Source organism: Bombina bombina, chromosome 2, assembly GCF_027579735.1.
Source record: "Bombina bombina isolate aBomBom1 chromosome 2, aBomBom1.pri, whole genome shotgun sequence".
Taxonomy (NCBI): Eukaryota; Metazoa; Chordata; class Amphibia; order Anura; family Bombinatoridae; genus Bombina; species Bombina bombina.
Genome location: NC_069500.1, coordinates 70,568,198 through 70,593,233, shown reverse-complemented (window position 1 = coordinate 70,593,233; position 25,036 = coordinate 70,568,198). Strand labels below are relative to the sequence as shown.

At 37.0% G+C, this 25,036-nt stretch overlaps 1 protein-coding gene across 1 annotated transcript in view; it reads left to right on the top strand.

Moving 5' to 3' along the window:
• The window catches only part of MYO5B (myosin VB), a 575,225-nt gene that overhangs the window by 443,070 nt on the left and 107,119 nt on the right, over positions 1 to 25,036 (top strand). The window contains exons 20-22 of the mRNA XM_053701104.1: positions 4,510 to 4,666; positions 7,338 to 7,577; positions 16,536 to 16,778. Of these exons, the coding sequence (XP_053557079.1) occupies positions 4,510 to 4,666; positions 7,338 to 7,577; positions 16,536 to 16,778 (640 nt within the window). The remainder of the gene's footprint in view (positions 1 to 4,509; positions 4,667 to 7,337; positions 7,578 to 16,535; positions 16,779 to 25,036) is intronic.

Genomic DNA, 25,036 nt, shown 5'->3' with positions numbered 1-25,036 from the left:
TAGTCCTCTTGATACTAAATCTACTAAGCGTTTAAATTCGGGTTTTAAACCTCCTACAGTTATTCCGGAAGTTTTTCCTGTCCCTGATGCTATTTCTGAAGTAATTTCTAGGGAATGGAATAATCTGGGTAATTCATTTACTCCTTCTAAAAGGTTTAAGAAATTGTATCCTGTGCCATCTGACAGATTAGAGTTTTGGGACAAAATCCCTAAAGTTGATGGGGCTATCTCTACTCTCGCTAAACGTACTACTATTCCTATGGCAGATAGTACTTCCTTTAAGGATCCTTTAGATAGGAAAATTTCTAAGGAAAGCTTATTTATGTTCAGGTAATCTTCTTAGGCCTGCTATTTCTTTGGCTGATGTTGCGGCAGCTTCCACTTTTTGGTTGGAGGCTTTGGCACAACAAGTATCAGATGATAATACTCATAGCATTGTTAAACTTCTTCAACATGCTAATAACTTTATTTGTGATGCCATCTTTGATATCATTAGAGTTGATGTCAGGTATATGTCTTTAGCTATTTTAGCTAGAAGAGCTTTATGGCTTAAAACTTGGAATGCAGATATGTCTTCTAAGTCAACTTTGCTTTCCATTTCTTTCCAAGGTAATAAATTGTTTGGTTCCCAGTTGGATTCTATTATTTCAACTGTTACTGGGGGGAAAGGAACTTTTTTACCTCAGGATAAAAAATCTAAAGGTAAATATAGGGCTGCTAATCGTTTTCGTTCCTTTCGTCAGAATAAGGAACAGAAGCCTGATCCTTCCCCTAAAGGAACATTTTCTGTTTGGAAACCATCTCCAGTCTGGAATAAATCCAAGCTTTTTAGAAAGCAAAAGCCAGTTCCCAAGTCCACATGAAGGTGCGGCCCTCATTCCAGCACAGCTGGTAGGGGGCAGATTACGATTTTTCAAAGAAATTTGGATCAATTCGATTGACAGTCTTTGGATTCAGAACATTGTTTCACAAGGGTACAGAATAGGTTTCAAGGTAAGGCCTCCTGCAAGAAGATTTTTTCTTTCTCGCATTCCAATAAATCCAGTGAAGGCTCAAGCATTTCTGAAATGTGTTTCAGATCTAGAGTTGGCTGGAGTAATTGTGCCAGTTCCAGTTCTGGAACAGGGTCTGGGGTTTTACTCCAATCTATTCATTGTACCAAAGAAGGAGAATTCCTTCAGACCAGTTCTGGATTTAAAAATATTGAATCGTTATGTCAGGATACCAACATTCAAAATGGTAACTATAAGGACTATTCTGCCTTTTGTTCAGCAAGGGCATTATATGTCCACAATAGATTTACAGGATGCATATCTGCATATTCCGATTCATCCAGATCACTATCAGTTTCTGAGATTCTCTTTTCTAGACAAGCATTACCAATTTGTGGCTCTGCCGTTCGGCCTAGCAACAGCTCCAAGGATTTTTTCAAAGGTTCTCGGTGCCCTGCTATCTGTAATCAGAGAACAGGGTATTGTGGTATTTCCTTATTTGGACGATATCTTGGTACTTGCTCAGTCTTCACATTTAGCAGAATTTCATACGAATCGACTTGTGTCATTTCTTCTAGAACATGGTTGGAGGATCAATTTACCAAAGAGTTCATTGATTCCTCAGACAAGGGTAACCTTTTTAGGTTTCCAAATAGATTCAGTGTCCATGACTTTGTCTCTGACGGACAAGAGACGTCTGAAATTGGTTTCAGCTTGTCGAAACCTTCAGTCTCAATCATTCCCTTCGGTAGCCTTATGCATGGAAATTCTAGGTCTTATGACTGCTGCAGCGGACGCGATCCCCTTTGCTCGTTTTCACATGCGACCTCTTCAGCTTTGTATGCTGAACCAGTGGTGCAGGGATTATACAAAGATATCACAGTTAATATCTTTAAATCCGATTGTTCGACACTCTCTGACGTGGTGGACAGATCACCATCGTTTAGTTCAAGGGGCTTCTTTTGTTCTTCCAACCTGGACTGTGATCTCAACAGATGCGAGTCTGACAGGTTGGGGAGCTGTATGGGGGTCTCTGACAGCGCAGGGGGTTTGGGAATCTCAGGAGGCGAGATTACCCATCAACATTTTGGAACTCCATGCGATTTTCAGAGCTCTTCAGTCGTGGCCTCTTCTGAAGAGAAAATCGTTCATTTGTTTTCAGACGGACAATGTCACAACCGTGGCATATGTCAATCATCAAGGGGGGACTCACAGTCCTCTGGCTATGAAAGAAGTATCTCGGATACTTGCTTGGGCGGAATCCAGCTCCTGTCTAATTTCTGCGGTTCACATCCCAGGTGTAGACAATTGGGAAGCGGATTATCTCAGTCGCCAGACGTTACATCCGGGCAAATGGTCTCTTCACCCAGAGGTGTTTCTTCAGATTGTTCAAATCTGGGGTCTTCCAGAAATAGATCTGATGGCTTCTCATGTAAACAAGAAACTTCCCAGGTATCTGTCCAGATCCAGGGATCCTCAGGCGGAGGCAGTGGATGCATTGTCACTTCCTTGGAAGTATCATCCTGCCTATATCTTTCCGCCTCTGGTTCTTCTTCCAAGACTGATCTCCAAGATTCTAAAAGAGCGTTCGTTTGTTCTGCTGGTGGCTCCAGAATGGCCTCACAGGTTTTGGTATGCGGATCTGGTTTGGATGGCTACTTGCCAACCTTGGACTCTTCCGTTAAGACCAGACCTTCTATCTCAAGGTCCTTTTTTCCATCAGGATCTCAAATCATTAAATTTGAAGGTATGGAGATTGAACGCTTGATTCTCAGTCATAGAGGTTTCTCTGACTCCTATGTTACAGGCTCGTAAATCTGTGTCTAGGAAGATATATTATTGAGTCTGGAAGACTTACATTTCTTGGTGCTCTTCTCATCAATTTTCCTGGCATTCTTTTAGAATTCCTAGAATTTTACAATTTCTTCAGGATGGTCTGGATAAAGGTTTGACTGCAATTTCTTTGAAAGGACAAATTTCTGCTCTTTCTGTGTTGTTTCACAGAAAGATTGCTAATCTTCCTGATATTCATTGTTTTGTACAGGCTTTGGTTCGTATAAAACCTGTCATTAAGTCAATCTCTCCTCCTTGGAGTTTGAATTTGGTTCTGGGGGCTTTACAAGCTCCTCCGTTTGAACCTATGCATTCTCTGGACATTAAATTACTTTCTTGGAAAGTTCTGTTCCTTTTGGCCATCTCTTCTGCTAGAAGAGTTTCAGAGTTATCTGCTCTTTCTTGTGAATCTCCTTTTCTGATTTTCCATCAGGATAAGGCGGTGTTGCGGACTTCATTTCAATTTTTACCTAAAGTTGTGAACTCTAACAACATTAGTAGAGAAATTGTGGTTCCTTCATTGTGTCCTAATCCTAAGAATTCTAAGGAAAGATCGTTGCATTCTTTGGATGTAGTTAGAGCTTTGAAATATTATGTTGAAGCTACTAAAGATTTCCGAAAGACTTCTAGTCTATTTGTTATCTTTTCGGTTCCAGGAAAGGTCAGAAGGCCTCTGCCATTTCTTTGGCATCTTGGTTAAAAACTTTGATTCATCATGCTTATGTTGAGTCGGGTAAAACTCCGCCTCAAAGGATTACAGCTCATTCTACTAGGTCAGTTTCTACTTCCTGGGCATTTAGGAATGAAGCTTCGGTTGATCAGATTTGCAAAGCAGCCACTTGGTCTTCTTTGCATACTTTTACTAAATTCTACCATTTTGATGTGTTTTCTTCTTCTGAAGCAGTTTTTGGTAGAAAAGTACTCCAGGCAGCTGTTTCAGTTTGAATCTTCTGCTTATGTTTTCATTTAAACTTTATTTTGGGTGTGGATTATTTTTTCAGCGGAATTGGCTGTCTTTATTTTATCCCTCCCTCTCTAGTGACTCTTGCGTGGAAGTTCCACATCTTGGGTATTTATTATCCCATACGTCACTAGCTCATGGACTCTTGCTAATTACATGAAAGAAAACATAATTTATGTAAGAACTTACCTGATAAATTCATTTCTTTCATATTAGCAAGAGTCCATGAGGCCCACCCTTTTTTTGTGGTGGTTATGATTTTTTTGTATAAAGCACAATTATTCCAATTCCTTATTTTTTATGCTTTCGCACTTTTTTCTTATCACCCCACTTCTTGGCTATTCGTTAAACTGATTTGTGGGTGTGGTGAGGGGTGTATTTATAGGCATTTTGAGGTTTGGGAAACTTTGCCCCTCCTGGTAGGAATGTATATCCCATACGTCACTAGCTCATGGACTCTTGCTAATATGAAAGAAATGAATTTATCAGGTAAGTTCTTACATAAATTATGTTTTTTTTTACTATTGACAATCTAAGTCAAAATCATAAATTCATAAATATTTTTAGGGACACTAAACACATTTTTAAATCAGCCCTTTAAGTTCTGTTCTGTAGAATAACTGTCCAGTCATAAGAAACAAGTTATGACTTTTATCAGAATGCAAAAACCATAAAGACCCGTCCGTACATTTTACTAATATATGATTTGTTACTTTTTATTAGGTTGGCAGAACATCTCCGCAAAACAAAGGCTGCTATAATCTTCCAGAAGCAATTCCGTATGATTCGCGTGTATCGTGGCTACCAGAGGATTCGTCGGGCAGCTATCACTATCCAGTCCTTTACACGGGGCATGTTTGTCAGAAGAGCTTATCATGAGGTACTGCAGTCATTTATCACTTTCCCAAACCTCTGAGCAGATATCTCAATACATCAGCCAGAGAGCTGTCAGCGCTCTTAGTTATACCATCCTCTCGCATGAGATGTCTAAGGGGAATAAAATGTAATTGGAAAAAGGGCTTTTCTCTCAGTTTGAACAGTAACTTTGTGTCTGCTCCTGCAGTTTGCACTAGTGTAGTGGAGAAAATATGTTTTTACCTGTTACAGACGAAGAATATAGTAAAGATTGCACCTTATCTGCCCTCCCCGAGTTGTCCAGCAAGTTATACAAAAGTAATCACATCCTTTTTTAGAAAATATGTGTCATATGTTTGTCAATATATATGAATATATGTCAGAGAGAACTTTGATAAAAAAGAATTGTGTGTGACCTTTTATTAATTTATTGAACACTTCATGCTTTTTGGTTAAACAAAAAAAACAACAGTGTTTCACACCCTCTATAGAGATGCCAAATAGCAAATTCTGCAGCCTGGGTTTGCTGCAATAGTTAGTTTAAGTGATTTTCAGCATTTTGTAGAAAACTTTGCGGGAACTATTTTTTTCGCTTCTCTATTTATCTGTGTAGCTCCCAGTCTTTGTCTTCACTGCTAGTTTTGAAGCAATGCATTGCTAACTATGAAGATACACAGAAGTAACATAGTAACATAGTAGATAAGGTTGAAAAAAACACTGAAGTTCAACCTATACAAATCTAAAATACTTACAAAAAGCTCCCTTTAATCTTAAATAATCCCACTAAAAGGTGACCCATTTAATACTAGCAATTATATCTATGAATTTTGTTTATAGACAGAAATGTATCCAAACAATTTTTAAATGTATCTAGGGTATTGGCATTCACTATCTCCTTTGGTAATGAGTTACACAATTTTATTGCTCTTACAGTGAAAAAACATTTCCGTTGCAGGAGATTAAATCTCCTTTCCTCCAACCTTAAATTGTGACCTCTTGTCACAAACAATTTTCTTGGAATAAACAGAGCTTCTGCCATCTCTGTATATGGGCCTTGAATATATTTATATAAAGTAATCATGTCACCTCTCAAGCACCTTTTTTCTAAAGAAAACAGACCCAGTTTGGCTAGCCTCTCCTCATATCTTAAATTCTCCAATCCCCTTATTAGCTTTGTGGCCCTTCTCTGAACTTTTTCTAGTTCTGCAATATCTTTTTTTTTTGCAATCGGTCCCCAGAACTGCACTCCATACTCAAGGTGAGGTCTTACCAGGGCTTTATATAGTGACAGAATTATGCTTTCCTCCCTTGAATCAATGCCTCTTTTAATACATGCTAGTATCCTATTAGCCTTTGAAGCCTCTGCCCTGCACTGTGCAACGTGCACCCATCTTTAGCTTGTTATCTATTACTACTCCCAAATCCCTTTCCTCCTCTGTTTGGCTAAGTCTTGTCTCATTTAAATAATATGTTGCCTGCTTATTTTTACTTCCAAAATGTAGAACCTTGCATTTTCCCGTATTAAATCTCATTTTCCATTTACCTGCCCATACTTCTAATTTTTGCAGATCCCTTTTGAAATGAAAGTTCATCCTGCTCTGACCTAATGACCTTACTTAACTTAGTATCATCTGCAAAATAGAGATGTCGCTATTTAATCCTTGCTCCAAGTCATTTATAAAAATATTACAAAGAACAGGGCCCAGTACTGATCCCTGGAGGACTCCACTGATTAGCTTTGTCCAATCTGAGTATGATCCATTTACTACTACTCATTGCTCACTATCTTTTATCCAGTTATTTATCCATGAGCTAACATTTTCAGCTATTCCCAGTCCCTTAATTTTGTGCATTAAGCTCTCATGTTTCACTGTATCAAACGACTTTGCAAAATGTAAGTGTATCACATCAACGGATTCCCCTTTATCTATATTTTTTACTTACTTTCTCATATAATCTAATTAGATTAGTTTGACATGATCTATTTCTCATAAAACCATGCTGATTAGAACTCATAATCTTGTTTACACGAATATGCTCATCAATATAATCCTTTATAATCCCTTCAAATATCTTCCCCACTATTGATGTCAGACTAACTGGTCTATAGCTTCCTGGATCATCCCTGCTTCCCTTTTTGAAGAGTGGCACCACATCAGCTTTACGCCAATCCTGGGGTACCATGCCTGAGGATAATGAGTCTTGAAAAATTAAGAGTAGAGGTTTGTCTATAACAGTGCTAAGTTCCTTTAACACCCTTGGGTGTAGATAGATATGTAGATCCATAATAGATGGATGGATAGATAGATAGATAGATAGATGATAGATAGATAGATAGATAGATAGATAGATAGATAGATAGATAGATAGACAGGCAGCTAGGGTAGATAGATAAATAGATGATAGACAGACAGATAGATACACAGGCAGCTAGGATAGATAGATAGATAAATAGATACACAGGCAGCTAGGGTAGATAGATAAATAGATGATAGATAGACAGACAGATAGATACACAGACTGCTAGGATAGATGATAGATAGATAGATAGCAAAATAGATAGAAAAATAGATATGCAGGTAGATATTATATAAGGAACTTTCCACACCTGTCATACGGTTCCTTAGGTTCTTGTTACTTTAGTATAACTGCAGTTACTACCTCAGTATTTCGGTAATAAAACTGTTGTTTTTCAGCTTCTGGAGCAGCACAAGGCTACCGTCATCCAGAAGCATCTCCGTGGCTGGCTTGCCCGCAAGCATTTTGCCATGTTCCGCAGTGCTGCTGTTGTCATCCAGTGCTACTACCGGAGAATGAAGGCTCGACGAGAACTCAAACAGCTGAAAATCGAGGCCAGGACAGCCGAACACTTCAAGAAGCTTAGTGTGGGGATGGAGAACAAGGTGGTTCAGCTGCAAAGGAAGATAGATGAGCAGGTACGTTGTGGGTCTCACTGCACAAAAAGGTGCATAACGTTGTTAAAGGGACATAAAGCTCCAGTGATAAAATGATTTAATATATCAGAGCATTTTTTATTGCATTATTGTTTGTCTATATCCTGTGTGTTTAACCATATTGTAACTAAATGGGTATTGTACTGCTACATATACAACAAGACCACTTGAGGTGTTAGCTACAGCTTGCTCAAACTGCACAGAGATTTCCTAATGAACTGACTCCTGAAATCTGTGTGGTAGACTAATTACAGAGGAGAGTTGCTTACTATTAAAGGGACAGGAAACCCCAACATTTTCTTTCATGATTTGGATAGAACATACAATTTTAAGCAACTTTCCAATTTACTTATATTATCAAATTTGCTTCGTTCTCTTGTTATCCTTTGCTAAAGGAACAGTATTGCATTACTGACAGTTAGCTGAGCACATCTAGTTAGCCAATCACATGAGTCAAATGTGTGCAGGCACCAATCAGCAGCTAGCTCCCACTAGTGTAGAATATGTAAGTAATCGTTTTTTAACAAGGGATAACAAGAGAACATAGCATATTTGAAAATTGAAGAGAATTTAAAGGTGTCTTAAAATCACATACGCTATTTGAATAATGCAAGCTTAATTTAGACTTTCCTATTCCTTTAACACTAAAGGCTAGATTACGGGTGGAGAGCTATTTATCGCTACCGCTTATTTAAAGTAGAAATTAAAACGTTCGCTTGCTTGCTAACCTGACGCCCACAAAAGAGCCGAAATTACAATATTGCGGCCGCATTAATGTACTCCCCATAGACTTCAATGGAAAGAGAAAAGTGGGGGGAAAAACACCCTTACTCGCACGCTAACCCAAATCACCTTAAAGGGTCACTGAAACCACTGAATCACAAAATTGTTTTTCTTTCGTGATTCAGATAGAGCATGCAATTTTAAGCAACTTTCTAATTTACTCCTATTATCAATTTTTCTTCATTCTCTTGCTATCTTTATTTGAAAAAGAAGGCATCTAAGCTAAGGAGCTAGACATTTTTTGGTTCAGAACCCTGGGCAGCATTTGTTTATTGGTGCATGAATTTATCCACCAATCGGGAAGAACAACCCAGGTAGTTCACCAAAAATGGGCCGGTATCTAAACTTACATTTTTGCTTTTCAAATAAAGATACCAAGAGGATAAAGAAAATGTAATAATAGGATTATATTAGAAAGTTGCTTAAAATTGCATGCTCTATCTGAATCACAAAAATAAAATAAAATTTGGGTTTAGTGTCCCTTTAAGTCCCCTACTTTAATAACCCCTAAATCGCCACATAGCCCACTGCTAAATCCCCACTACAATATTAACCCCTAAACCCCCAAACAACCCCACATTGCTAAGTTCCCACTAAACTATTAACCCCTAAACCGCCACATAGACCACCACAAAGTCCCCACTAGACTATTAACCCCTAAACCACCACCACCACCCCAACCCCAACCGTAAAGTCACCACTAACCTCTAATACTCCTAACCAGCTAACACCTCTAACTTAACACCCTTCAAGATACCAATAAAAATTACATTAAAAATAAAAAAACGGACATTACATTAAAAATAAAAAAAACTGATATTACAGAAAAAGCTAACATTAGGAAAATTAAAAAGTTAACATTACAGAAAAAAAAATGCCAAAAAATAAAAAACCCCAGTTATGCCTATTCTAAAACTAAAGCCCCGCTTAAAAAGAAAAAACCTACAGCAAAATAAAAACTATACTAACACTACAATAAACTATAGCAATATAACTTAGAGGAGTTTTTTTTGTAGGGCATTGCCCTAAAGTGATTTAGCTCTTTTTCACACAAAAAATACAAGCTCATTCTACAATACAAGTAACCCTCCACCCCGCTCCCCCCCCCAAAAAAAAAGACAATATAGAAAAACCTACTCTAAAATTTGCCCATTTGGATGGGCAGTGCCTTAAAAAAATAAAAAAAAAAAAGCCTATCACTAAACCCCAAAAAATGTACTCACCAAACTTGAATCCGGTTCCTACGTGATCGCCAACTGCTCCACATCTATCCCGGCGGCAGTGGTCTTCTATCTTTATCCATCTTCTTTTCTTTCCATCCAATGTCCTCTTCATAAGGTCACCCGCAACACACTGAATTTTGAATGTGAGGTACCCCCTTTATATAGGGGTACTCTTGCATTCCTATTGGCTGATTTTAATTTTCATATTCAAACAAGCCAATAGAAAAAGCTTTCTATTGGCTGATTTGAATTTGAAAATAAAAATCAGCCAATAGGAATGCAAGGCTACCCATAAAGGGTGTATCTCATATTCAAGTTTTAGTGTGCAGCGTATGACCGTATGAAGAAGACAGAAGATAAGACAGAAGATAAGAAGAAAAGAAGATGGATGAAGAAAAGACCACCACTGCCACTGCCGGAATGAAGATAGAAGAGGAGTTGGCAAGCATGTAGGAGCCAGATTTAAAGGGACACCAGAATTTTTATTGTTTAAAAACATAGATAATCCCTTTATTACCCATTCCCCAGTTTTGCATACCCAACACAGTTATATTATTATACTTTTTACCTCTGTAATTACCTTGTATCTAAGCCTCTACAAACTGCCCCTTATTTCAGTTCTTTTGACAGACTTGCATTTTAGCTAATCAATGCTGACTCCTAGGTAACTCCACGGGCGTAAGCACAATGTTATCTATATGGCACACATGAACTAACGCCCTCTAGTTGTGAAAACTGGTCAAAATGCATTCAGATAAAAGGCTGCCCTCAAGGGCTAAGAAATTGGCATATGAGTCTACTTAGGTTTAGCTTTCAACTAAGAATACCAAGAGAACAAAGCAAAATTGATGATAAAAGTAAATTGGAAATTACATGATCTAAGTGAGTACCATATTTGGGGATTAGTAATAGGCTTTTGTTGGGATGTTTTTTATTTTAATTTTCTTTTTGGCAGCAAATTAGCTTTAGGACACTGCCATACCAAATGTCCTTTTCAGGACAATTTTTTTTTTTTTTTTGCAATGTTAGGATTTTTCCTGTAATGTTAGGTTTTTATTTCTAATGTAATGTTAGTTCTTGTTTTTTTGGTAACTTAGGGGGTGTTAGGAGGGGTAACTGGTTATGGGGATTAGAGGTTAGTGGATAGTTTGTGATGGGGGTTATGACAGTTTAGGGGTTAATAGCGTAGAGGAGTAGTTTGCGATGTGGGGTGTGGCGGTTTAGGGGTTAATAGTGTAGCGGGTACTTTGTGATGTGGGGGTGTGGAGGTTTATTTCTTAATAGTGTAGCTGGGTAGTTTGCGATGTGGGGTGTGGCTGTTAAGGCATTAACAGTACAGTTTAGTGAAACTTTTTCCTCTGGCCACTTTCAGGTAATGAAAAAGTTTAATCATTAAGGGCTATATTACAAGTGAAGCTCTAATTTATCGCGCACCCGTAAACTGGAAAAGTTGCTCATTTACAGCCACACTATAAATAACCAGCCATTACAAGTGGCTGATTATTAGTACCACAAGCTTGTGGTAGCAATTAGTGCTCATAAAATTAACCAGAGATCAGATCGCTGATTAACTTTCTAAATGTCCCCCAATTGGCCCCATATTTAAGAGTCTTGTAGTTTTTTTTTTTAATTAAAAAAAAATTAGTTTTTTTTTTAAAATAGAAAACATCTGCACCAAGCAGTTTTAGGGGTTAAAAGTGATGGGTGTGGGGTGTTAGAAAAAAAAGGCACAGAAAGTGCCTTTACATTGCGGTCCATGGGGAACTGTGTGTACCCTGTAAATATATATGTATATACTTCCATACATAAATATTTATGTGTTAATATATGTGTATACAGATATAATACACATATCAACACATACATATATATTTAACAAGGCTTCCCATCGCTGCGTGACTTACCCACTTCGCTGCGCTAGGTTCTCATGCAGTGTCTTATGACATGAGAACGAGGCTCCCATTTAAGTCTATGGAAGCACTCTCTCTCTTGTAATACCAGCGCACACAAATGTGATTGCGTTAGAGCGACCACATTTACTTTCAACTTGTAATATGAGCGGTGATAGAAAATATGGGTGTTTAAATTACTGCGCGTTTGGCTAAACGAATTTGCAGTAATTTAAACAGCGCGCCACTTTTAATATGGATTTGTGCGAAAGAAACAGTGATCTTGCAATTGCGTTTACGCTCCTTGTGGTAATGCTATTGAGCCACTCTTAATCTGGCCCTAAATCGTAAATACATTTTATAACATTAGTATTGGGGGTTATTCCCCATTCCCTCTAGTCATGTATTCCGCCATGTTGAACTCTAGCTTTCACAGCATTCAAGCACAGGCGTTTGCATATGTGCAGCAACTGTCCTGCAGATACATGCACTGTAACCTAGGTTCCATAATGGCAGCACCTATAATTAGAGGCTGGTGCAGTGGTGCATGAGTATAAAATGTATTTTTAAAAATTCCTCCTTCTGGTTTATTTTTGTATATGAAATAACTTTTTGTTCTTTGAATCTACAACCCATTAAAGGGCTAGATTACCAGTGGCAGGCTATTTAGCGCTCCCATTCAAGCATAAATTTCACTAGAAGTAATCTTTTTGCACGCACAGGTTACCGCACTTATTACAAGTTGAAAGGAAAAGTTTTGCATGTGACCAAAACCCGCTACGTGCTAACTTTCGCCCCATAGACTTCAATGGAGAACGTAGAAGAAATATACTTGCGCTAACCCGACACATTGAAATATTCTTCACATACAAGAAAATTTTATTTTTATTGTAAATATATATTTCTATATATATCTACATATACTTAGACAAATATATCTACATATACTTATACAAATATATATATTTCTATAGATATATAGGTATAGATATATATTTAACATTATCAGATATATATAGAAATAAAGATTTAATAATAAAAGTTAAATTTTTTCCTATGTAAACAACATAGGAATGTAAAATATGCTTAATACACTTCGGATATCGCAATGTAGGTCTAACGCAGTGTCAGGTTAGCGCACATGAAAACGGTTATCTTAATGCGCATTATTGAATTATAAAATATAAAAAAATATTAATCATTCTTACAAATTATCGATATTGTAAGATACTGTCAAAGTCTAAATAATTCTTAGAATATATATATATTTTTACGGTATGTATAATAATTTTTAACCCCAACACCACTTTAGACCAACATTTTTAAACCTGAAGCGGGTTATGCATATTTTACATTCCTATGCTCTTCACATAGAAAAAAATATAATTTTTATGATTAAATATATATTTCTATATATATCAGATAATGTTAATGTAATATATATATATATCTATACCTATATATCTATAGGAATTAAATATTATTATGGATTATTTAGACACACACAGATATATATATATATATATTATAGCCTTTTGCAGTCAAATGCATGGCCTTAAAATATTTTTTAGCAATATTTATATGAGTAGTTTTTTTTATCAGATAGTGTTTATATGAATGTAACAGTACATTTTACTGTATTTATGTTGTTTTTAGTGCAACTTTTATTTTATCCCTAACCCTTTACACAAGGTCTTCAGTAGTGCTAACCCAACACGCGTTAAATGTGATTGCTCTCAAGCGAATGCGTTTACTTTCAACTTGTAATATGTGCATTTCCGTGATTTTGTTATATCGTGTGTGCTAACGTTAGCGTGTCAGTTGTAATCTAAAATGGGTTAATCTTGCAGTGAAATCATATCTGCTTTTATTATCACTTTCTGCACACACACATGCTTCTTTGTTATCTGTCTGTAGACCAAAGCCCAATAGTTACAGAGAACATTTGAAAATGAATATTTTATTTCTGAACTCTGCTTTCTTTCATGAATCAGATAGATTGTACATTTTTAAACAACTTTGAAATTTACTTACATTATCAATTTTGTGTGCTTCATTCTTTTGGTATCTTTTGTTGAAAAGCGTATCTAGATAGGCTTATGAGCTTGGAGCTAGCTGCTGATTGGTGGCTGAATTTGTATGCCCATTTTCATTGGCTTACAAATCTGTTCATCTAGCTCCCAGGAGTGCATTGCTTCTTCTTCAATAAGATACCAAGAGAATGAAGCAAAAACGATAACAGAAGTAAATTGGAAAGTTGTTTAGAAATGTACAATCTATCTGAATCATGAAATTCAAATTCAAGGTTTCATGTTCCTTTAAGTAAAGAAACTTTCAATAAAGGTAGGGATACCATACACAAAATCAGCCAGCCCTCTCTTCTCACGCTTCCTACAGAGGCCAAAATCTGAAACCAAACTTAAAGTAACACAAAACAGGTTGAGATCTGTGCATATGCTAAAGGGCTAATTAATTAAAAATAGCTTTAAAGATTGCTGGCAAGTATATTAAAATAATTTTCAAAAATAAGCAAAAATACTTAAATAGCCATGCTGTCTGGAGCAGTCAACTCCACCCCCCCCCCCTTATCAGTGTTTAGACACAGGCATTGGAGTTTACAGCTTCTAGGCACGCTCCAGCAGATAATCCCTGTTCACTTTTACATTCTACCAAAACAACAATAGATATAGATACAGCCATAGAAGGAAATGTATGGGGGGGGCTTAGAGCTTTACAATTCGGAAACTTAAAAGAAAGAGTTAATGGCGAGGCACTGCAGTATAAATTTGCAGGTAAAGTAATTAAAGTACATAATATTATACTTTGTCTATATCCCAACTTGTTTTATGTCGCTTTAACCAGCAGTTTGATTTGCAAGTTACAGAGTTTGCTTTTGGCCCCTCTAGGGATCGTGAGACAAGCACAATGTTACATAAAACCTAGAGGTATTTATTGTCCTTTTCAGGCTGAGTTCCCCTTTATAAGTCATGCATGAATGAGCGTCAGGTTTGTATTACCTGTTCCCAGTGCGTCATTTTAACTTGCTCTAAGGGCAGTCTGAGAGGGGATTTGTTTTGTTTGGCTGTACTGAGTGATTTTCTGGAGCATAATTTGGTTTGCCCATCCTCTTTATTTAATTCTAATGAAGCCTCTAGTGTTTGTTTATATTTCACTAAAAGCCTGAATGTGAAAATCAAGACGCAGATAGGGCTGAGAAGGAACCAGCATTTTTCCCATTAAAGGGACATTGTAGAGCAAAAATAAAAAATTTAAATATATTTCTTTCTTACTGTTGTTTAAGCTCTACAAAGGAGTTAAATAAGTAGACAAAGCTGTGCACAGAGGATGGCGAGCCAGTCAGGAACAGGCATACATGCGTATTGTCCAATCACTGGTTATATTCTCATTTGGAGCAGAATGGGGATTTTACCTGCAGTGCACCTTTGACTACATATTTAACCCTTTTAAATGAGTAAATCAAGAAGTAAAAGATGACAATTTGTTTGAAAATAACAAAATGGATCATTTGTATTTTTTTTTTTTTTTAAACTGCTCAAATAACTTGCGTATTGTTTACTCAAAAAATGGGCGGTTTTCCAAACCTACTGTGAGGCTAATTTGCATTAGCCAATCACAGTGGGCAACCTGGGTTTTCTCTTTAGCTGCAGTTCCGGGTAGCGCACATGTATTCATGCATGTGCTCTGCAATATGGATAACCCACACATGCGCAAAAGCTCCTAAACCAACTTGACGATGTTAATTTATAACTTCATAATAGAAGTACTTTTGAAAGTTGTTGAAAATAGTATGTTCTATCTGAATGAAATATTTGGGGTTTCCTATAACTTTAAAGTGACAAAAAGCACAAAATATTCCTTTTATGATTCCGACAGATTATACAAATTTAAATAACTTTCCAATTTACTTCTCTTCTCAAATTTGCTTAATTCTTTTCATGTCTTTTGTTGAAGCAACAGTAATGTCCTTCTAGTTAAGCCAATGACAAGACATACTGTATATGTGCAGCCACCTATCAGTAGCCGGCTCCCAATAGTGCATTGCTGCTCTTGAGTCTACCTAGGTATTCTTTTTAACAAAGGATACCAAGCGAACAAAGTGAATTAGAAAATAGTAGTAAACTGAAAAAATGTTAAAAATGCTTGTTCTATCATAAATCATGAAAGTTTAACTTTGAGTTTAATATGCCTTTAAAGTGCCATAAAACATGTTGAGATATGTGCATATCCTAAAAGGGCTAATTAAGTAAAAATAGTTTGCATAAAAAAATGTTTAAAAATTGCTGGCAAGTATTTTAAAATCATTTTCAAAAATAAGCAAAATTACTTACATAGCCACGCTGTCTGGGGTAGTCTGCTCCACCCCCCTTATCAGTGTTTAGACACAGGCATCGTATTGAGTTCATAACTGCCTGTTTGCTTCTAGGCATGAACCAGCAGATAATTACTGTGTACTTCTAAATTCTGTCAAAGCAACGGTAGATGTAGATACAGCCCTATAAGGAAATGTGTGGGGGAAGTTAAAGCAGTACAATTTGGAAACTTAAAAGAAAGGGTTAATGGCGAGGAACTGCAGGATAAATTTTCAGGTATAGTTAGTAATTAAAGTACATAATATTATATTTTGTCTATATCCGAAACTTGTTTTATGTCCCTTTATGGCTACTGAAACCTTTGAAATTTGGTAGTTGCTATCAGCCCCCCTGCATAATACCATTACTGACAGCTTACAGTACTAAAAATACACAAATATACATAATAGGCAGATTGCACGCCCCTCCCAAACACGGAGCAATGTTATCTGCGCAGTCAGAACATAACTAAATTAACTAATTATTTTTTTCCACATGGTTGGTAAATGAAAAAATAATTTTATAAGAGAGCTAAAATATTCACTGGGGAATTTAGGAAGCCATTTACAGCTTAAATCAGAATTATGCTGTTTGTCATAACAAGTACATGCGTTCGCGGCAGAGACTATTATTTGGCCTCTGCAATATTTGTCATGAATTTTCTTTTTTCTGCAGAACAAAGAACAAAAGGATTTGAAGGAGCAGCTCGCTGTAATAGCTACGACACACGTGGCTGAGGTCGAAAAACTACAGAAAGAGCTTAAGAAGCAGAAGCAAAACCAGCAGGACGAGAATCAGCTCGGAGTCGTCACATTGCAGGAAGAAATAGAGGTTCTGAGATCCGAACTGACAAAAGCACAAAGCGAAAGGAAGATCGTGGAGGACACGTTAATGAGTGAGAAGCAGCAGTTGCAGCAGGTATGTGCACAAGGACTACCCAAAGATGATATCTATTACAACTGTCCAATCAAATAGTGTAATCTGGTGTTAGCCAGACCCAGGCAGCCAATAACAGACCACTCTTCAGCTAGTCCTGTTTGGTGTTATGTTGATAGAACACAGTGTTTCTCAACAACATTCCTAAACTACCCCTAACAAACCAGATTTTCATGATATCTTAATTAGCACACAGGGGAAATAATCAACTGACAGGTGAGAGAAGGTTAGTAACCATGGTTACTGAACAGCTGATTATTTCACCTGTTCTCTTGTTATATGAAAATCTGGCCTGTTAGAAGTACTTAAAGGGAAATTCCAGTCAAAATTTAAATGCACGAAGATTATTTAAATCTTTGAATAGAAACATATTTGCACTATACATGTATTGACAAAAATGCTTCTAGTACAAGTTATCACTGTTTTAGTGTTGATATTTTTCTCTGCACGTGCATGTGAAGCATAGCTAGATATTCTCAGTGCACCAGCATTGTAAATACTGCAGCTGTTCATAGCACCAGTGGGGCTTGTATCATGTCTGCAATTAACAGATTGAGTCATTACCAGATGGTACAAGCACCTTAGGCTGTCTGAGCAAGCGCTGTGTTTAAAATGCTGGTGCACAGTGCATACTTAAATACATATTTGGAACTGCTATAGCTTGTACTAGAAACATTTTTGCTAATGCCTGTATATTACAAAAATGCTTCTTTTGTAAACTGAAATGCATTCATGTGGATTGTAATTTTGGCTGGAATGTCCCTTTAATGGAAATCAAAGACAAAAAGAGGGCACCTCATAGTGTAATCCTGTCTCATGAAATCTGAAATGCAGTGGTAATAAATATGCTTACCAGAAATGCAGGCACCGTACTGTGACCGGTGCAAATCAGCAGGCTAGCTCTCTTTATTTCCCCTCTTGGGATCTCATTGTAATGTCCCTTTAATGACTGAGAAACAATGATGTAACAAGTATTAACCAGTTTAGAAAAATCCAATAATGTCAGCTGCTGTCAAGAGTAAAGGTAGTTTTTTCACAACAGGAGTGAAATGTAATTTTTGATTAATTAAAGTGCCCCTGTTTATAATCAAATTTTTAAAAACCGGGCACTTTAGCATCAAAATTGACATTCACTTGAACTTTGAAAGCTATTATGCCTGCTTTTGTTTTTCTCTACTGAAACTGTTACATTTTGCGAGATGTCTCATTCTGATCCTGACTCTGATGTTACTGTAGAAACTATGATGCCCTGGAACACAATTCTACAAAGCTAAGTGTGTTCTTTCCATTTTTAAGCTATTTCTTCACCTCAATTATGTGGCATTTATTTATCATGTTTTATGCTAGCAATGTTTCTACATGTACAATAACATTTACTGTTTTTTACATATTCAGTTCATGTACTTGATTTCATCTGCAAACATCACATGTTGTTGCTTATATCTTAAAAGGTTATGACTGCTATTATGCCTTTAAGTAAACCTATGAGGTCTTTTCAAAATTATTTTAATTCATTTTGTTCTGACCAACAGCATACTTAAGCTTATTCTACTGATGAAGGTTTCTTTGGCTCACAGGATCCTGTATCAGACAGTTTGTTGAAAATTCTCCTTATTTTTCATTTGAACATTTTTTTGTTCTTTGTTAAGGAAATTTTTCTATTTATAGCTTTTAGGAGTCTAGTCCTCCTATTAACTATCAGCTAGATTACAAGTGAAAAAGCATCGTTCTGCTTCATAACGCTGCTTTTTCCCTAACGCCGCTATTACAAGTCTTGTCAGAATAGCTGTACCGCATGCAACGTCAGTACCGCACTTAAAAAAAAGTCCTTTTTCAATGGGACTTCCATAGCGCCGGTATTACGAGTTTTACTGTGAGGCCAAAAAGTGATCGGTACAGCCTAAAACGACAAGATCCGTACCGCCATCTAAAAGCAGTAGTTATGAGTTTTATGTTACAAAGCTGTACCATAAAACTCATAACTAAACTGTCACAAAGTACACTAACACCCATAAACTACCTATTAACCCCTAAACCGAGGCCCTCCCGCATCGCAAATACTATAACTATTAACCTCTAATCTGCCACTCCGGACATCGCCACAATTTCAAAAATGTATTAACCCCTATTCCGTCGCTTCCTGACATCGTCGCCACTATAATAAACCTATTAACCCCTAAACCGCCGCCTTCCTTCATCGCAAACACTATTTAAATATTATTAATCCCTAATCTGCCGTCTGCCCACACCGCCACTATAATAAACCTATTAACTCCTAAACCTAACCCTAACATAACCCTAACACCCCCTAACTTTAACATAATTAAAATACAGCTAAATTAAACTTACAATTATTAACTAAATAATACTAAAAATAATTATTAAACTAAATACCTACTTACCTGTAAAATACAACCTAAGGTAGCTACAATATTACTACAATATTACTAATAGTTATAGTGTAGCTAGCTTAGGTTTTATTTTTATTTCACAGGTAAGTTTGTATATATTTTAACTAGGTAGACTAGTTAGTAAATAGTTATTAACTATTTAATAACTACCTAGCTAAAATAAATACAAATGTACCTGTAAAATAAAACCTAACCTGCCTTACAATAAAACCTAACATACAATAAAATAAAATATATTAAATTAATACAATACATTTATCTAAATTACAAAATAAAATAAACACTAAATTACACAAAATAAAAAACGAAATTATCAAAATAAAAAATAATCTAATAGCCTTATCAAAATAAAAAAGGTCCCCCAAAATAAAAAAAACCCCATAGCCTATGCTAAACTGCCAATGGCCCTTAAAAGGGCATTTTTTCAGGGCATTGCCCCCCAAAAAATCAGCTCTTTTACCTGTAAAAAAAAAATACAAACACCCCCAACAGTAAAACCCACCACCCACACAACCAAACCCCCCAAATAAAAACCTATCTGAATAAACCTAAGCTCCCCATTGCCCTGAAAAGGGCATTTAGATGGGCATTGCCCTTAAAAGGGCATTTAGCTCTTTTACTGCCCAAACCCTAAGCTAAAAATAAAACCCACCCAATAAACCCTTAAAAAATCCTAACACTAGCCCCCGACAATCCACTTAGTTTTCGAAGACCAGATATCCATCCTCATCCAGGCCGCAGAAGTCTTCTTCCAAGCGGGCAGAAGTCCTCTTCGAAGCCTACAGAAGTCTTCATCCAGACGGCAGCTTCTATCTTCATCCATCCGGCGTGGAGCGGGTCCATCTTCAAGACATCCGGCGCGGAGCATCCTCTTCTTCCAATGGTAAATGAGGAATGACGTTTCCATTTAAGGTACGTCATCCAAGATGGCGTCCCTTACATTCCGATTGGCTGATAGAATTCTATCAGCCAATAGGAATTAAAGGGTAAAAAATCCTATTGGCTGTTGCAATCAGCCAATAGGATTAAGTTTTCATCCTATTGGCTGATCCAATCAGCCAATAGAATGCAAGCTCAATCCTATTGGCTGATTGGATCAGCCAATAGGATGAAAGCTCAATCCTATTGGCTGATTGCAACAGTCAGTAGTTTTTTTTTTTACCCTTTAATTCCTATTGGCTGATAGAATTCTATCAGCCAATCCTAATGTAAGGGACGCCATCTTGGATGATGTATCTTAAAGGGAAAGTTAATTCTTCGTTGTCCATCGGAAGAAGAGGATGCTCCCCGCCGGATGTCTTGAAGATGGACCCGCTCCACGCCGGATGGATGTAGATAGAATATGCTGTCTGGATGAAGACTTCTGCCCGCTTGGATGAATACTTCTGCCCGCTTGGATGAAGACTTCTGCCACCTGGATGAGGATGGATTTCTGGTCTTCGAAAACTGTAAGTGGATTGTCAGGGTTAGTGTTCGCTTTTTTTAAGGGTTTATTGGGTGGGTTTTATTTTTAGCTTAGGGTTTGGGCAGTAAAAGAGCTAAATGCCCTTTTAAGGGCAATGCCCATCCAAATGCCCTTTTTAGGGCAATGGGGAGCTTAGGTTTATTTAGATTTTGGTTTGGTTGTGTGGGTTTTACTGTTGGGGGTTGTTTGTATTTTTTTTTTACAGGTAAAATAGCTGATTTCTTTGGGGCAATGCCCTGCAAAAGGCCCTCTTAAGGGCCATTGGCACATTAGTGTAGGCTAGGTTTTTTTTTTGGGGGGGGGGGGCTTTTTATTTTGATAGGGCTATTAGATTAGGAGTAATTCTTTTTTATTTTTGATAATTTGTTTTTTATTTTGTGTAATTTAGTGTTTATTTTTTTAGTAATTTAGATAAATGTATTTTATTAATTTATTTAATTTTATTGTAATGTTAGGTTTTAGTGTAAGGCAGGTTAGGTTTTATTTCACAGGTAAGTTTGAATTTATTTTAACTAGGTAGTTATTAAATAGTTAATAACTATTTACTAACTAGTCTACCTTGTTAAAATAAATACAAACTTAGCTTTGAAATAAAAATAAAACCTAAGCTAGCTACAATATAACTATTAGTAATATTGTAGCTAGCTTAGGTTTTATTTTACAGGTAGGTATTTAATTAGTTTTTAATAGGAATTATTTAGGTACTAATTGTAACTCTAATTTAGATTTATTTTAATTATATTTGTTAGGGGGTGTTAGGGTTACGTTAGGGTTAGGGTTGGAAAACCTATATTTTATAGTGTTCTTCTCATAAATTCTCTTTGCATTCTTTTAGAATTCCTAGGATTTTACAGTTTTTCAGGATGGTTTGGATAAGTTTTGTCTGCAAATTTTAACTTCCTGATATTCAGTGTTTTGTTCAGGCTTTGGTTGGTATCAAGCCTGTTCATTTATTAATTTCTCCTTTTTGGAGTCTTATTTGGTTTAAAGATTTTGCAGGATCTTTTCTTTTGAGACTATATTTCCTTTGACGATTATCTACTTTCTTGGAAAGTGTTGTTTCTTTTGACTATCTCTTCTGCTACAAGAGTTTCTGATTTATCAGCTCTCTCTTGTGTGTCTCCTTATCTGATTTGTTCATCTAGATAAGTTGTTTTGTGGACTTTTTTCCTATGGTTGTGAATTTGAACAACATTAGTAGAGAAATTGTTGTTCCTTCTTTGTGTCCTAATCCTAAAGAATGTTTTGAGAGTTCTTAACATCCTTTGGATGTGGTTAGAACTTTATAAGTCTATATCAAGGTTACTAGGATTTCAGAAGACTTCTAGTCTATTTGCATTTTTTCTGGTTCCAGAAAAGGTTAGGAAGCCTCTGCCATTTGTTTGGCATCCTTATTAAAGCTTTTGTTTTTCAAGATATACAGCTCATTTTACTATGTTCAGTCGCCATTTTTTGGGCTTTTTCAGAATGAAGCTTAAGTTGATCAAATTTGCAAATCAGTAATTTGGTCTTCTTTGTATACTTTTATTGTTTTTACCATTTTGATGTATTTGCTTCTTCTGAAGCAGTCTTTGGTAGAAAAAGTTCTTCAGGCAGCTATTTCAGTTTTGATTCTACTGCTTTTGAGTTAAGTTTTTTAAGTTATTGTGTGGATTTAATTTCTCAGTGGAAGTAGCTGTTATGTTATCCCTCCCTCTAGTGACTCTTCTGTGGACTTCCACATCTTGGGTATTTCTATCCCATATGTCACTAGCTCATGGACTCTTGCCAATTACATAAAGAAAACATAATTTATGTAAGAACTTACCTGATAAATTCATTTCTTTCATATTGGCAAGAGTCCATGAGGTCCACCTTTTTTATGGTTGTTATGATTTTTTGTATAAAAGCACAATTATTTTTCCAGTTCCTCTTTTTGTATGCTTTTGTACGCCTTATTTTATCACCCCACTACTTGGCTATTCATTAAACTGAATTGTGGGTGTGGTAAAAGGTGTATTTATAGGCATTCTGAGGTTTGGAAAATTTTGCCCCTCCTGGTGGGATTGTATATCCCATACGTCATTAGCTCATGGACTCTTGCCAATATAAAAGAAATTAATTTATCAGGTAAGTTCTTACATAAATTATGTTTTTTACACTAAAGCAAGAAGAATTTAGTTTAACGTGACAGGAAATCCCAATTTATTTATTTGTTTGGTGATTCATATAGAACATAAAATATTTAACAACTTTCCAATTTACTTATATTGTCTAATTTGCTTCATTCTTTTGGTATCCTTTGTTAAGGAGCAGCAATGCATTACTGGAAGCTAGCTGAACACATCTGGTGAGCCAATAACAAGAGACCTAAATGTGCAGCCACCACTCAGCAGCTAGTTCACAGTAGTACATTGCTGCTCCTGAGACTACCTAGGTATGCTTTTCAGCAAAGGATATCAAGAGAACAAAGCACATTAGATAACAGGAGTTGGAAAGTTTTTTTAAAATTGCAAGCTCTATTTGAATCATGGATGTTCATTTTTGACTCTACTGTCCCTTTAATAACTGTGCTTACTAAAACAACTAAAACTGTTCTCCTCATATTCCCTATTGACTGCTCATGTAAAATTCCCTTTTACTCTGCAGACCAATGACTGCGCATAACTGCCATTTATGTTAATCTCTTTTGTTGTGCCTTGCTCCTGATGGTTACACAGTAATGGCTATAGACAACAAATTAAAAAAAGTTTTTGTTAGTATTTTTTTCTCAAAATATTGTATTATATTTGTATTGATTTCTAATATGCACCTAAGACTAGGAAGGAAATAGTAATATAGTTCTTACCTACAGAGCAGTCCCCTTATCGTTTACTGTTTGCCCTGACTGTGCACTCACTTTAGTACACATGGCCAGTGCTAGCTGTGCATGTGAAAGACCCCTTGCACAATCCTATTGCATACAGGAATTTGATTTAAAAAGATTTTGTGTTTGTGTGTGTGTGTATATATATATATATATGTGTGTGTGTGTGTGTGTGTATGTATATATATATATATATAATTAAAAAACGAGCACTCTCACCACAATAACAGCTGCCAGGGTGCCAACGGTTAAATATAGCTGATAAAGGACGGCACTCACTGGTCTTTCCAAAGTGTTTAATAGAAAAAAAGTGACGTTTTCGGGGGGACACTTGTCTGAGGAAGGGGAGTGTGTCCCCGAAACGTCACTTTTTTCTCCTACAATGGTGTATCCGGTCCACGGCTTCATCCTTACTTGTGGGATATTCTCATTCCCTACAGGAAGTGGCAAAGAGAGCACACAGCATAGCTGTCCATATAGCTCCCCTCAGGCTCCGCCCCCCCAGTCATTCTCTTTGCCGCTCTAACTAGTAGCATCTCCACGGGGGTTGGTAAAGAGTATGTGGTGTTAGTTGTTGAGTTTCCGCAGACCAGAGTGGATCATTGTCACGACCGATGCCAGCCTCTTAGGCTGGGGTGCGGTCTGGAAGTCCCTGAAAGCTCAGGGTCTATGGTCTCGGGAAGAATCTCTTCTCCCGATAAACATTTTGGAATTGAGAGCGATATTCAATGCACTCCAGGCATGGCCTCAACTAGCGGAGGCCAAATTCATCAGATTTCAGTCGGACAACATGATGACTGTAGCGTACATCAATCATCAGGGGGGAACAAAGAGTTCCCTGGCGATGAGGGAGGTATCCAAGATCATCAAATGGGCAGAGGATCACTCCTGCCATCTATCAGCAATTCACATCCCAGGAGTTTACAACTGGGAAGCGGATTATCTGAGTCGTCAGTTTTTCCATCCGGGGGAGTGGGAACTTCACCCGGAGGTTTTTGCCCAGTTAACTCAACTATGGGGCATTCCAGATCTGGATCTGATGGCGTCACGTCAGAACTCCAAAGTTCCACGTTACGGGTCCAGGTCCAGGGATCCCAAGGCGACATTGGTAGATGCCTTAGTGGCGCCTTGGTCGTTCAATCTAGCTTATGTCTTTCCACCGTTTCCTCTTCTCCCCCGGCTAGTAGCCAGGATCAAACAGGAGAAGGCTTCTGTAATTCTGATAGCTCCTGCGTGGCCACGCAGGACTTGGTATGCGGACTTGGTGAATATGTCATCGGTTCCACCATGGAAGCTACCTTTGAGGCAGGACCTTCTAATTCAAGGTCCATTCGAACATCCAAACCTAGTTTCTCTGCAACTGACTGCTTGGAGATTGAACGCTTGATTCTAGCTAAGCGTGGGTTTTCGGAATCAGTTATAGATACTCTGATCTAGGCTAGAAAGCCTGTCACCAGGAAAAGTTACCATAAGATATGGCGGAAATATCTTTGCTGGTGCGAATCCAAGAGTTACTCAT